Source organism: Podarcis bocagei (assembly GCF_964188305.1).
Source record: "Podarcis bocagei genome assembly, chromosome: 1".
NCBI classification, from domain to species: domain Eukaryota; kingdom Metazoa; phylum Chordata; class Lepidosauria; order Squamata; family Lacertidae; genus Podarcis; species Podarcis bocagei.
Window position 1 is genome coordinate 112756132 of NC_138125.1, and position 16014 is coordinate 112772145.

Below are 16014 nucleotides of genomic sequence, written 5' to 3' on the forward strand. Positions count from 1 at the left end.
CACCTAGTTCAGCACCCTGCTAGACTTCTGCCAGGAGGTGAAAGTAAGGGTGGAACAGTGCTGTTGCTTTCCTCTGTCCTTTTCCTTCTCCCAACCCCACCCCACCTATTTCTCTCCCGCTGGAAACCACGAGTCACCGAAAGAAGTCTCTTCACATATTAGATTAGATATAGAATTTTCTCTGAAATGCATTCCTGAGTGGAATGCTGATCCTTTCAAATCAATGAGAGCATTGCTACCGACTTCAAAATGAGAAAGGATTGCAGCACCTTGGTCTTTTTTAAGCAAAAGGTCTTGCTCTTGGAAGAATTAAGACTGCAGTCCTGTACCCTGTTACCTGGGAATAAGTCCCATTGGACTGCACAGGTATTTTGAAAGTGTGTCATGGTAGAAATAATTCATACTTGGGCAGTTTTTATAGAGAGAATGGCCACTATTTTATTTCCTCCCTGTGAAGGACGGTGTGTGGATATATTTTATGATTTTCAACATGTTACATGATTCACTAAACCCACAATTATAATAGGAAAGTCATTTAATTAATTAATTTATGTTTCTACTGCAAGCAACACTGCAAATAATTATTTGTTCTATATCCCTGTCCAGGGATATTGTAATATATCATTTTCTATTTGATTTAGGTAGACTAAAGCCACTCTGGAAATGTTTTTTTATATATATAATAAAGAGGCAATTCATAAATGTATTAAAGAAATGAATATAATGCTAAAATAATTGTATATATATATATATATATATATATATATATATATATATATATATATATATATATATTCCCCTAGAATTTTTTGCTAAAAGTCCCATTCCAATGAAGCTTGCAACTCCTCGACAGCTCATTAGGATTACAAACAGGTGGTTTAGAAGATATATAAAATATTTAAAATACTGCTGTATTTACTCAAGTTTAATGTGCCATCGAATCTAATGTGCACCTTCATTTTTGCAACGTAATTTGGCCAAAAAAGGTGAGCATTAGATTCAAGTAAATATGGTAGTTTCTGATTAACTACAGTAATTGCACTTAGTAGTTTTTTCTTTGTTAAGGAACATATTGACACTATATGCCAAATACCTGTAACTGGATTATAAGGTTCAGATATCTGGTTTAGCTCTTTCTTTTAAAGCATTATAAACTAACAAGGCATCTCTCTCTTCAAAAACAGCATCATGTGTTGCATAGCAACCACTGTAAAGCAAAGGCAGTTGAAACAAGGTATTTTTCAATGCAAACCAGTACAGTGGTACCTCTGGTTACGTACTTAATTTGTTCCGGCGGTCCGTTCTTAACCTCAGTCTGTTCTTAACCTGAAGCACCACTTTAGCTAATGGGGCCTCCCGCTGCTGCTGCACCGCCACCGTGCAATTTCTGTTCTCATCCTGAAGCAAAGTTAGCAGAGTCTGGGTTAGCAGAGTCTGTAACCTGAAGTGTATGTAACCCGAGGTACCACTGTCTCTGGAAAGCTAAACTTCAACAAATGGAAACAAGTCAGTGTCATCAAAGTCTGATGATTACAGAAGCTTTCCAAAGTGATAACAGAAACAGCTTAATATACAAAATTAGGGATACACCAACAATAAGTAACACTGGTTATATTACTAGGTTCCTATGGAACACATGGAGCGATGTTTTATGCTATCCACTGTGGATTCATCAAGTGGCTTAGATGTTAGCAACAGGAACAAAAATAATTAAAGGACCAGTTCAGTTGGGGACAAACAAGAAGAAGAAAAAGGTGTTCAGAAGTGGCTTCCCAGTGGATAGAGAGAGGGAAGTGAGAAAAGAATGGGTTGGTAAGGTATATTTATACAACTAACAATGAGGGGAGGGGTTGGAGGAGAAAAGAAGAGTAGAGAGGAATGGGGAAAGCAGAGTTTATTGTCTAGTAGCTACACTTTCACAATCCCCATGATGCAGTCAAGGAAAAGGAAAGGATGGTCTCTGGATAACGTGGCACCTACTAATCACAGGGATGGGAGGTTGCAGGGAATAGGATCAGATTTTAAAAAATATTTCTAAAGTTTGTAATAAGTTTACAATACAGGGGCAGGATTTTTAAGATGCTACTTGTGCCCCCAGGAGATAAAGCTGATCTATTTACCATGCTTCCTGGAGAAATTGTTGTCTTGTGGTCACCTTATTGTGACTGCAACTGTACCTGAACACCTTGGTGCTGCACCAACAAGTACAAAAGAACCCCTCTGCAGCACCACAAATCCAACTCAGCGGTGTAACATTGGAAAATGTCGATCACTTCTCCTACCTAGGCAGTTCTCCTACCACATTGATGCCGAAATTCAGCATCGGCTGAGCTCTGCAAGTGTGGCTTTCTCCCGATTTAAGTGCATAGTGTTTGAGGACTGGGACATTTGCAGGGAAACCAAAATGCTTGTTTACAAGGCTATTGTACTACCAACCTTATTATATACTTGTGAAACATGGACCATTTATCAATGCCATCTCCAATTCCTTGAAACATTCCATCAACAATGTCTCCGAAAAATTTTACACATCACTTGGGAAGACAGGTGAACTAATATCAGTGTACTGGAAGAAGCAAAGATCACCAGTGTTGAAGCAATGATTCTTCAACATCAACTTCATTGCACTGGTCATGTTGTGCGGATGCCTGATGATCGTCTTCCAAAGCAACTACTCTATTCCGAACTTAAAAATGGAAAGTGTAATGCTGGTGGTCAACAAAAGAGGTTTAAAGACTGTCTCAAAGCAAATCTTAAAAAATGTAGTATAAACACTGACAACTGGGAAACACTGGCCTGCGAGCACTCCAGTTGGAGAACAGCCTTTACCAAAGGTGTCATGGGCTTTGAAGACACTCAAACTCAGGATGCAAGGGAGAAACATGCTAAGAGGAAGGCACACTAGGCAAATCCACGCCGTGACCAACTCCCACCCGGAAACCAATGTCCCCACTGTGGAAGGATGTGTGGATCCAGAATTGGCCTCCACAGTCACTTACAGACTCATTGTTAAAACCGTGTTTATGGAAGACAATCTTACTCGGCGACGAGTGATCACCAAAGAAGAAGACCTGAACACCTACAGTGGTGTAGTGGTTAAGAGCGGTAGTCACGTAATCTGGGAAACCGGGTTCGTGTCTCCACTCCTCCACATGCAGCTGCTGGGTGACCTTGGGCCAGTCACACTTCTGTGAAGTCTCTCAGCCCCACTCACCTCACAGAGTGTTTGTTGTGGGGGAGGAAGGGAAAGGAGAATGTTAGCCGCTTTGAGACTCCTGAAGGGGAGTGAAAGGCGGGATATCAAATCCAAACTCTTCTTCTTCTTCTTCTTACATTTGCATGAATGCAATGCTATTTGTATCGCAATGCACATACTTCCTGCTTTTGTTGGCTATGTGTATTTAACAGGCTGTTAAGCCAAGACTCGCAAACTGTGATTCTCAAGCCTCATTCCCCTGGTCTGTGGCATGTCTAGGTTTGTGGTTGAAGATGGGATATGGCATGTCCATCATACTGAATAGCCATATAGATATGTAATTGTATTCTTATTGCTTCTTTTACGTCTATTGTATTACTATTTTCATTCTGTGGAATTTCAGTTGCTACAACAGGCATGAGGTGTGTGTCATGAAGACCTCAGCAATTTTCAAGTGGTGGGAAAAGATTGGGAACCACTGCTCTGAGCTTTGCAGGTTGAAGTTATATACAATGATGAAGCTATCCTATGTGTGGTCAAAAGCAAGGCATGGATTTGTCAGTGTTTTCTGTTCACCCAGAAATCATACAAAGCCAGTAGCATGGAAAAATATCAGACTTGGTTTTCTAATGTGGAAAGGGAGCTAAACTCACTATAAGTATTTTCTTTTATAAAATATCCCAGTGTCTTGAACTGCAGGCATCAGAAATTAACTTTCACATCATCCCCTAGATACCAGTTTATGATATACAATTACTGGGCTGTGAACATGGATTTTGTGCGACTCAGTACTTCACAACAATGCTTTATATGTAACATCTGGTTCATGCATTTATCTGCTAATAATGTTAATTTAGAAAAGAGCTCATTTCTGTTCTGAAGCAAACATGTTCAGCTTCTAGATGACTTTACCTGGATTTTTTTCTATTCATTTGGTGCATTTGAGGCCAAACTGAGATGTCAAACTGTGACTCATTCCGCAGTTCAAAGATCTGGCTGTTAAGCTTTCTATCTCTTACTATAATTTTCTTCAGGAAAAAACCAACCCTAAACAATGTTATGACTGGATCACAGAAAAAAAAGGAGAGAATTATTTTTAAATAATTCACTAGTGGGTGTGCCCATCTGTGTAGTAGTCATACAAAGATGCCATTTTCCTTAACTGAATCTCTAGCAAGGCTTATCTGTATTAGTAGTTTTCATTCCAAGAAACGTTTAGCAAGGAGACAATAGCTGCACTTAGCTAATCCTTTAAAAAAATCAGTTGCAGAAGTTAGGCGATCAGTCATATTGGTTCAACTTCCAGTAGTCATCTTATACAACTGTATAAAACTTTTTTTAAAAATGGAAATAGTGCAGAATTTACTCGGCAATCCTATGGATGTTTATCCCAGAAAAAGGGTTATTCTGTTCTTACACCCAAACATGCATGCCTAGTATTGCATCCTTAGTTCATCCAGACACACAATTCCATTCCCCTCTTGGTTTTCCATTCCACCCCATCCCCAAAAGGTCAGCATTCCATGCCCACCGAGCATGCTCAGTCATCTTTGTTTTTTTTTTTTTAAGGCGGGGTTTCCTCTTTAAGATTTTTGCGTTTTGGCAAATTTTGTAGTTTCCCCAAGCCTGTTTGACACATCTCTTTTGTGCCTGTGTGTTTCCATTTTGGGTACATAAAAACCCTTACTCAGAAGAATTGAGATTGCTATTTGCATACAATATAGGACATATTTTTCCACATCATGTTTCGTAATGATTTAATGACTATCTTTGATTCTATTAACTTTAAGTGCATTTTACGTTGGGCAAACTGTGGAATGTGAGGGTTAGTTCAGGTAAAAATGAAGGGACAAAGCAGCCTTCTCACAAATCTTACGTTAGCTGTCTTCTGCCATAGCAAGTTGCGGCTTCCTCTGAGAATCTGTGTGTCAGATTCCTGGAAGACAACGTGCCATTTGCATCAGTGAATAAACGTGTTTGGAGAGGTGTGCAAAATGCTTCAGTCTCTGCTTTTAATGTGCTTCAGCAACACTTTTTATGTGTGCTGCACTGAGGAGATGACCTGTGTGTGATTGTGAGTCACACAGGCAGTCTTTGAGCACTTGGATGATGAGTAGCGTGAGGCACACTTGAAAGCCGGGAACCTCCTCAGTATTGTCAGCTCGTATGAGTGAGGTAGAGCAGGGTGGCAGACTGTTTGAGGGCAAGTCTCATGCAGCAATCTGGGAGCTAGGACTTCAAAGCCTAATTTTGTTGAGACAGAACCCATTGCTGGTTCCAGCATCAATCTGGGTAGCATACCCCTTTGCAGAAGGATTTAATGATGCCTGCCGGTAAGGTCACACAGTCTAGGGCAGGGGTAGCCAACAAGGTGCCCTCTGGGTGTTGTGCACTCACATTAGCCCCAGTCAGCATGGCCAATGGTCAGGGGAGCTGTAGCTCACCAGAGGACACTTTGGTGCCTACTCCTAGTCTAGGTGGAAAACTATCCTTTTCAAACGAAGAGGGAAATCCTGACTTTCCTCATCCAATGAGGAACTGGAACTCATCACTCTGGTTTTTCCAAAGGCTTTTGTTTTCAGATTTGAGTGGTACATAAAGCAGACGCTCACAGATTGCAAAGCTCAGTGGTGAAGTGGAAACGCAAAGGCATGGCTAAGTGTAAGCTAAGACATTCGACTAGGGTGGGACATCATTTAGCACAGCGAACAGCTAGACCCCGAGACTGGGCAAATAGGCAGGCCCTCCTTCTAGCCATTGTTTAGGTGAGGTTTGTGTGCACTGACATCTCTGTGTCCAAGGTGACAAAGGTGGGGCGGGTGTCCCTTCCAGCTCCTGTTTTCAACTGATGGTTCGTTGAAAGGATTTTTTCTGAACTCGTGTTCGTTTCACCACCCATGCTGCCAATGCCTCACAGGCTAGAATCCTCTTCTCACTCCCAAGAACAAAACTCAGCCTTATGGGATGTGATGGCATTGCAGCCCGTCTTCAAACATCAGTTGTGTTCCATTGCTGCAAAGCAGGAGGAGAAGTGATTTGAAGCAGAAGAGTAGCAGGTGGGGGAAACCCTTTGCTACTTACCGCTTTGGCTCACTATTCACCAGTCCCCAGTCAAACTAACATTTGGTTTGGGAGCATGGCAGGGAGGAGACTGTGGTGAGCAAAAGTGGCACCTGACAGAAAGGTTGAGCGCCTCCCTCCCATCTGCCACTTCTCCTCTGTACATAACCACCACCTTACTTACAGCTGTATGGCAGACCCACCTCCATAGTCCAATGCCATCACATCTGTTTACATTTTTGCCTCTCCCATGTCTAACAACTGAAAGCAAAGTTGGGAAGAAAGGTGAAGAGAAGTTAGGGAGAAGCATGTTGGTCTGAAACTATAGATTCAGGTGGAAACTCTACAGAATTCAAAATCTTTCTAGTGTACCTGGTCTTCAAAGCAGCTGTTCTTCATGTCAGTCCCCTCCATCTTTATTTATCAAGGGAATGTCCTCTTCAGTTACCACCTCCTTGTTCTACAGTCCCATTTGCAAGCTCCTGAAATATTTCATCTACGTTTCCCTGTTAGATGTTTCTCTTTTCCCATGATGTACCTGTTGCTGTGACACTATTTGGACCATTTCCTACTTCTCTTTTGTGTGATTATGAGTATGGCTAATGCCTGAAACATAAATCATTTATCCTGACTCAGATTTCAATGGTGCTCAAATTAATGCAAAGTGCTATAGAGATAGGTTGATATATTTTAACACAGGGTTGCATCCAAGTACATTTGCAATGGATGTGATTAATGTAAGTACGTACATCCATTTCAAAAGGGTGTATTTTTAGCAAGACTTAGTTTGTAAATAGGCGGTTTATTGGGGAAGTTAAGCCCTTCATTTCTTCTTTGAATATGCAGATTTCATGAATGTTAATGTTAGATGTGCTTGATAAATACCAGCTGGTGTGACTATGGTCAACAGAGATTATTAGTCTCATGTAAATCGCTCTTCATTCCCTCACATAGGTGACTATAGATAATCATTTACCAAACATCTAATAAAACTGTAGCAAGCATACAGGTGAAATGGGGAGCTGGTTGTTATCAAAACTTTATTAGCAAAGCCAACAGGCCACAGCTGTACAAGAGTTAAAAGTGAGAATAGGGATAAAAGGAAGAAAAGAACAGGCAAAAGGAGGTCCGTTGGGTGAACAGGTCTGTCACTCAGATGGTGGCCCTCAATTTCGCAGCTCTCTCGATGTACCTCGCGACCTTCTCTGTTATCTGACTATTCGTATCAGATAATAGAAAGTACAGTGTAATGTCTGGTGAACGGCCGGGGTTGGAGAGAATGAGTGGAGTAATAATCTCATTCCTTAGGTCTTTGTAAAGGGGGCAAGTAAGAAGGACGTGGGACACTGTTTCCGTGTTACCATCTCCGCATGGGCAGAGTCGTTTTTCAAATGGAGTCTTTTGGTAACGACCTTCGAGTACAGCAGAGGGAAGAACATCCCATCTAGCCAATGTAAAGGCACGTCTGTATTTTGGGATGGTTAGATTAGACAAATATGAGGCTGGGGAATCAAAATGAGAAGGGGGAAAATAGGTATACCATGGGCACAGTTTCTTTAAGATAGTCAGGTTGTTTTGTCGTTCGATGTCTTTCAGGCGCTGGCCTATTAGACTCTTTGCTTTAATGAGGCCCATTGATAGTAGGGACTGTGAGTGCAGACCGCATGTAAGGAGTTTTTGATGCACAGTTTTAAACCACTTGCTTTTGTGAGGGTCTTGCATTACTAACGGCAGTAGACCAGGAGGATTCAGATTAAGACGAAGCCAATAATTAAGTGTTCTCTGCCAGGTCCGAGTTTCCACAGATGGAAGGCAGGCCTCGAGTCGTAATGCTGCGTTTGGAACACAGGAGGGGACACCGAGTATCTGCCTTAGAAATTTGGACTGGACAGTTTCGAGACTGGAGCAATGGATCCCCGTCCAGATTTGCGCCCCGTACAGTAACTGTGCCAGAGGTTTTGCTTGATAAACTTCAAGGGCTGCTGGGATGTATCTGCCCCCCTTCGTATAGAAGAAGCGGGACAGCATCTTGATGCTTTGAGCAGCTTTTTCTTTGGCACATTTTTGATGGACATCCCAGGACCCGGTCGACTGGAAAACGATACCCAGCCTTTCTTAACAAGATCCTTTAAGAAAAAGGTGAATGGGGAGTGGGAGAGATTTGTTTATTTTCTGCTTAAGAGTCCACCAGTTCTTCTTTTTTGTCCTGTGCTCCAGTCAAACCACAAACCTTCAGTTTTGATGTTGCAGCTGGTTGCCATGGAAATAATTGTGATTTCACAGGTTTAGTGTAGCATCCATTGCAGGAGACAATGAGGAACATTGGTTGTGTGGGAGACATGTTTAGAGAATGGGGAGGGCATGAAAATATTCTGAACATGCCTCATCTCAGGACCCTAGGGATCCCCTACCACGTCTTTCTCTGTCTCTCTGTCTCCTTCTCTCCTTTTGTTGTTGTTGTTTTTACTCCTTATAGTGACAGTAGCATCTCCTGCACAGCAGATACAAGAGCAACTTGATGTGTCTCACTGCTTCAGCTGCTCAGACAAAGTGATGTGGTTTCTCCCATCACTGCCTCCAGTATAAACATGCAGTTCTTTGTCTGCTGTCTCCATTAGCATTTTCTGCCTTGCATCCATGCCGCACAATTATTTTTCTTGGGGAATGTGATGCCAAGAGACGTCAGCTGGGTTATAATTAGCTATACGCTGGCAGCTCTCAAAAGCTACAGACAAGTGGCACTCGGGAAGGTGTAAAACCATTTATTCCTGTACATTTGAAAGTAGTGGAGAAATCATATTTTGTTTGCTGTGGATAACCGAGTTTGGTATGTTATTGTTGTTCTTTCTGTTGACCTACATGAATATTGGGGTGGGGGACATTTAGTTTTGACATGAGTTGTGGATTCTAAAAGCTAACAACCTCAATTTTGATTCCAGGTCATCCAGCTACTGTCACTGGGCACAATGGACAATTATTAATTCCACGGTTGAAAAGTTGTGCTTTTAAATGAAGACATGGATCTCTTATTTCACAAACTTCATCAAGTTTTTCCTTCATTTAAAAATTTCATATTTTTTTTAAAAAAGAAACATACTCCTTTCAGAATTGTGTGCATAAGGCAAAACACCCTGGCAAACTCAGAAATAGTGGCCAGTCTTTATGATATAATTGTGATAGGCATGTCCTCTGTTGTGTGTGCCAGATTAATTGGTTTGTAGATTCTATTCTAAACGAACAGCTGGCCTCCTTGGTATAACTGCTGTTTTGACTGTGGAGCTATGATAAACTTGCCTCATATTGTAACCTTCTCTCTCTGACTCTCTGTCTCTCATCTATGCCGTCAGTATAAAAGTAGTTAATGGCAAAGGACACTCGGAGGCAAATGTTTATAAAATGATACATATTCAGACGTGGAGAAGAAACCAAGCTGCACAATTAAAGTTTATTTGAAGGTCTTGCACAACAAACCTGCTTTCTAAAAGAAATCAGAATGAATGTCTTTGTTTCAGTTCAGACAATACTAAGTGTCACCACTTAGAAGGATATCGGTCTCTGCCATTCTCCGTCAATGCAACAGAATGTCAAAGCAAACATGCCACTTATCAGTGGGGTAAAAAAAAAAAAAGGCCTGAAGTAAAAAAAACCCTCACAATTAACAATACAGTGGTACCTCAGGTTACATACGCTTCAGGTTACAGACTCCGCTAACCCAGAAATAGTACCTTGGGTTAAGAACTTTGCCTCAGGATGAGAACAGAAATCGTGCAGTGGTGGCGCAGCGGCAGCAGGAGGCCCCATTAGCTAAAGTGGTGCTTCAGGTTAAGAACAGTTTCAGGTTAAGAATAGACCTCTGGAACGAATTAAGTACTTAACCCGAGGTACCACTGTAAAGTCAAGGGATGGGGAACCTGTTTCTACCTGAGGGCTGCATTTCTTTCACAGATGACCTTTCAGAGGCAGCCCATGGTAGGTGGGTCAATACAGTGGTGCCTCGCAAGACGAAATTAATCCGTCCCGCGAGTCTCTTCGTCTAGCGGTTTTTTCGTCTTGCGAAGCAACCTTATTAGCGGCTTAGCGGATTAGCGCTATTAGCGGTTTAGCGGCTATTAAAGGCTTAGCGGCTATTAAAGGCTTAGCGGATTAGCGGCTAAAAGGGCGGCTTAGCGGCTTAGAAAAAGGGGGGGAAAGCAAAAAAAAAACAAAACGGAACACTTGCAAGACGTTTTCGTCTTGCGAAGCAAGCCCATAGGGAAATTCATCTTGCGAAGCAGCTCAAAAACGGAAAACCCTTTAGTCTAGCGGGTTTTCCGTCTTGCGAGGCATTCGTCTTGCGGGGCACCACTGTAGATGCGAGTCTTATATTCTACAGTAAGGCTACATTCTAGCCACACAGAAGTCAGTAGTTGGTGTGAAGCAGAGCCATTCAAGAGTGGCTGGATAGTCCAGAAGGCTGCATAATTCCCCACTCTCATGTAGTCAATGCGAACACATAACATAACAATTGCTTTAGTGCCCCCCCCCCCAGTTATTGTAAAATAACTTTCCTAGAAGAGAATTTCCTGCTTCCACTCTGGGCTCTCTCTCCCCAAAGATGAAGAAGGCCTGAATTTCTGCTAGTACATGTGCAAAATAGAAATCAGGAAGCTACTAAACAAAGAAAACCCCATTAGGCGTTTGCACTCCAGGCTACTTGTAATCCCTCTCTTTTTCTAAATTCACTGTGGAATCTTGTGCATGTTTACTGTGTTCAGGAGACTTTATTCCCTAGATAAGGCAGTTGAGGACGGCAGCCTTGGAAGATCATGCTATATAAACTGTCACTTAGGAAGGTGTGTGTGGGGGGGGGGGGTTGGTGAGAGATTTGAATTATGTTAGCTTGCTATATAGTAGCTTAATGTAACAGAGTACAAGTCAATTTGGGACAAGCCAATTGGGACGCGGGTGGCGCTGTGGGTTAAACCACAGAGCCTAGGACTTGCCGATCAGAAGGTTGGCGGTTCGAGCTCCCATTGCTTGGTCCCTGCTCCTGCCCACCTAGCAGTTCGAAAGCACGCCAAAGTGCATGTAGATAAATAGGTACCGCTCTGGTGGGAAGGTAAACGGCGTTTCCGTGCGCTGCTCTGGTTCGCCAGAAACGGCTTAGTCATGCTGGCCACATGACCCGGAAGCTGTAATCCGGCTCCCTCGGCCAATAAAGCAAGATGAGCGCCGCAACCCCAGAGTCAGCCACGACTGGACCTAATGGTCAGGGGTCCCCTTTATCTTTACCTTTACAAGTCAAATATTCTAACAACATAGCGATCAAATGAAGACTAGATGGCTAGAAATGAGCTGTAGAACGCCTCCTGGGTGACCCCACCCCCACCGGAGAAAACCGGGGCCGTGCTGAGCCACTGCCTGCCCATGCAAGGGGAGCCCAACCAGCTAACCCAACCCTTGGCAGGCAGAGAGGAGGACCGTGCTGGGGTGCCTGGCTTGCACCCCTCAAAAGTTGTAAGCCTGGGTCCATGGCTCCCCTCTGACCCTTCATGCTATGCCCCTGGATCCTACTACTTTTATCCATTTTTAAAGTTGGGGAGCAAATTGTGGTGCTTCCACTTGCAGCCTGAACTGGTACAGTCCCTTCTGTTGCCTATGGATTCTTCCAGCTCATTGCTGCCTCTAAGGAGTAGACTAGGTCTACAGGGGAATATTGCATTGGGGAGATGTGTAAGCTTTAAGTGTGTTTATGTTCACCAACCAAATAAAGTCCTCCAAGTCTGAGAAAGGTGGGAGAGCTATGTCCTTGAGCTGGGGCGGCTCTGAGATTGCCCTACCACCCCATGCATTTCCTCCTAAGCCAACAAATAGTATTTTGCATAGTGGAGAGGAACATTTTGGGGGGAGGGGGTTACAGCTGGAGAGGGAAGAGTTAACATTGGCTATGGTATAAAGTTTTCAAGCCTAGTATCGGTGGGTGAGGGGAACCTGAGGGCACTATGACATAAAACATCCTTTCCTGTGTAACCAAATACTCCATGTTAATGTTGGACCCATTCAGATATTTGGCCGCAATCATAAATATGTGACTTATTAGGAAACAAATCCCATTGAATGCATGCAGTGGGAATTAACATCTGAATAAAAATGCTGCATACTTATATAGGCAAACAGGTGAGCACGCCAGCCTATTCAGTGTTGGAAAGACTGTTCATCATTTGTTGTTTCGCCTGCAATAGGATTGTGCAGTTACTTGGGTGGTAAGAACTATCACATGGTAGAAGATCAGGCACAGTTTTCTTCCGTCCACTCTGCAAATCATGCCCTGATGTGGGGTAGCCATTCCACAAGGATGCCAGAAGAACAGATGCCTGATCCATGCTATGCAATGCTTTCTCTTCCGAAAAGCAGCTGGAAGATTGCTCAAACTGGGCCTCTTTTCACAATTAGGCATTTGCATATTTTATGTTAGGGTTGCCATACTTCCAAAAGTAGAAACCAGGACACCCCAAAAGCTGTTGAGCTATATTATATGTAAGATTCCCTCTGTCGTGCAGGGGCACACCAAGTCCACTCCTGACTATTGTAGTGTCTGAGCCAAGCTGTAGAACTGATTGTTCCTGCCCAATTATTTGAGGAAGTATGTGTCTGTAACAAAACACGTACATGTTTGGTTTTTAAATTCCAGTTTGACCATTGGTAAAATTACCAGTCTCCAGGCAGAAACAGAAGCCAAGTGTGTTTGTAAAAAAAAACAAAAAACCCTCCAGCAATGACTTTGGAGATCTTGATAGCATGGTCAGCGGTCAAATGTTTTCATGCTTCATTTCTCCTGTTCCTCTGACAGGTACATGTGACAATGTTGAAGCTATGAGTGGAATTTTAATGAGGAAGTTTGAAGAAGTTGGCGGCTCCTCAATCTTCTCTGTGTGGGAATCGGATGATGAAGTTTCTAGCGGCAAAAGCGCTGACGATGCTGATAGTGTCAATCTGTCCACTTCAAATCATTTTATTCGTAAGTACCAGATGCCAGGCAAGGTGGATCCATGTTCTTTTTTAAAGTAAATTTTTTGGGCAATGTTTTCACTTTGGAATACACACACACACACACACACACACACACACACACACACGTATATATATCTACTTAATTGTGTACATAATCCAGTATGATAGGACAGACAGCCCACCATAGACTTACAGTACAGATTTAAAAGTTATTAACAGAAACTTCCCAGGATTAAAAGTAAGGGGAAATGTCTGTGCGTCTTATGGTACCTCAGGTATCACACACACCAGCTAGTGGATGTGTATTTCAGGATGCCTGTAACCCTAATTGTTTAACCCTGTGCTTCAGAAATTTCACTTACAGTGGTGCCTCGCAAGACGAAATTAATTCGTTCCGCAAGTTTTTTCTTCTTGCGAGTTTTTCGTCTTGCGAAGCACGGTTTCCCATAGGAATGCATTGAAAATCAATCAATGCGTTCCTATGGAGACCGTCCGGGGACAGAGGGGAAGCGCCGCTCTGTCCCCTCTTTTGAAGCAAGGGGCTGCAGGGAGAAGATCGTTTCTCCCCACCACCCCTTGCTTCAAAAGAAGTCCGGGGACAGTGGGAAGCGCTGCACTTCCCGCTGTCCCCGGACCTGGGGCTGCGGGGAGAAGATCGCTTCTCCCTGCCGCCCCTTGCTTCAAAAGAGGTCCGGGGACAGCGGGGAAGATGCGCTTGCGGGGCAAGCTTCGTTTTGCGAAGCAAGCCCATAGGGAAATTCGTCTTGCGAGGCAACTCGAAAACGAAAAAACCTTTCGTTTTGCGAGTTTTTCGTCTCACGAGGTGTTCGTCTTGCGGGGCACCACTGTAGATGAACGATTTATACTTTCCCCAAACAGGGTAAAATAAGTACTGCATAAGTACCAGTGCAACAGCATTCATGGTCAGGCTGTCCAAATGTTCCAAAAGAAAGTTCTGGAACTGGAATGGGGGGGGGTGTCTGTGGGCTTCCAGATGGTGTTGGGACTTCAGCTCCCATCAGCCTCAGCCTGCATGGCCAACTGTTAATGGGAGTTAATGGGAGTTGTTGTCTACCAACATCTGGAGGGCCACAGGTTCTCTGCTTCTGGCATGGAAAGATGGAACTTGCAGATATCAAGACTCTCTCTCTCTCTCTCTCTCTCTCTCTCTCTCTCTCACACACACACACACACACACACACACACACTGCCCCAACATTTTCTAACACTGGAAATTAACATGTTGCAATGTGTTCCACACCGATTACCATGAAGTCAAGTATTCATTCTGTCATTGGCCCATCTGCTTATTCCTAGTCAACTTTCATTCTGATAGAGTGGTACCTCAGGTTACAGACGCTTCAGATTACAGACGCTCCAGGTTACAGACTCTGCTAACCTAGAAATAGTACCTCAGGTTAAGAACTTTGCTTCAGGATGAGAACAGAAATTGCACGGTGGTGGCAGGGTGGCAGCGGGATGCCCCATTAGCTAAAGTGGTACCTTGGGTTAAGAACCATTGCAGGTTAAGGACGGACCTCCAGAATGAATTAAGTTCTTAACCTGAGGTACCACTGTATTTGGATCGTTGTCGTTAATTCTGCAAATGAGATAGATAAATTTTAAAGCCTGCAATTCAAGGAACTGAGCCTTTGATTAGGCGTATGGCATGCTATATATCCACAAAAGCTTGCTGTGGGATTGTAGAAAATGGGATTAATAAAACTGTAGTATTCCTGCATTCCATTTGGAGGAAGAAAAAATTAGGAACATGTTTTTTTGCTGCACTGCACACAGTCAAGCATGCTGATTGTAACAGCGACTGATATTTTGCGTTTAATACCACAATGCTTTTAGATCTCAGAAACGACTTGGCTTTCCACTTAAATTCACCCAAGCATTTCCAACACAAAACCCCAGGCTAGTGAGTGATTTCCCAGCAGATCTTCCCCATTATGCCATTGCTATGTCACGACTGGCTTTCCAGTTTTTGCAGTTTCCATGACAACCATGATCTTTGATCTGCAAAGAATAATAATGCATCACTAAGAGGTATAAAACATTTTTTGGAACATAAAGTGTGGTTCCCTCAAAGGAATAGATTGCAGACAGCAGGGCACTTATCATTAATCAGTACTATAATTGCAAGAACGCTGTATAAATATGAATTCCTGTTGATGGCAGACAGCAAACCACATCCACTAATTTTCTAGGCTCCACAGAAAAAAAACATTAAAAAAATGGGAAGCCTTGTTACAGCAGCAACATCATTAACTGGCATTCAGCTACTGCTGTTAGTTGCTGCTGCTACTACTACTACTAACAATAATGAAAGGAAAGCAGGAATAAGGTGCAGGAATAAGGAGAGGCTGAGAAAGATTAAAGAGGCAACTGGGAAGTGTTGACAAGGTGTAGTGGTAGTAGATAAAACAGGTGAGTGTTTGCTGAGTATACGTTTTTGTGTCTGTGTATTTATCCAAGTCCATTTATATACTGTTTAACATATACGATGTATGGCAAGTGAAAAACACAAGAAAACCATCAATGTGAATGACTAAGAACAGCAACAAAAAGCACTGGAATTCAATAAAACCTAACAACATACAGAAGACAAGAGTTCAGCTTTAATGATCCCTCTTAGGAAGGACTAGGTCTACCACCCAATGAATTCTGAGAATTCTGAGATCACTGTGCTTCTCAGGAACCAGGTGAGATTCAGCAAGAGATGGGCAGGTAGAAACCGATTTATTCATAGATATCTTGGCACC

At 42.9% G+C, this 16014-nt stretch overlaps 1 protein-coding gene across 2 annotated transcripts in view; it reads left to right on the plus strand.

Moving 5' to 3' along the window:
- The window catches only part of CSRNP3 (cysteine and serine rich nuclear protein 3), an 89251-nt gene that overhangs the window by 5948 nt on the left and 67289 nt on the right, over window positions 1-16014 (plus strand). For both annotated transcript variants that reach the window (XM_081170208.1, XM_081170209.1), the window contains exon 2: window positions 13086-13253. In XM_081170208.1, the coding sequence (XP_081026334.1) occupies window positions 13109-13253 (145 nt within the window). In that variant the 5' untranslated portion in view covers window positions 13086-13108. The remainder of the gene's footprint in view (window positions 1-13085; window positions 13254-16014) is intronic.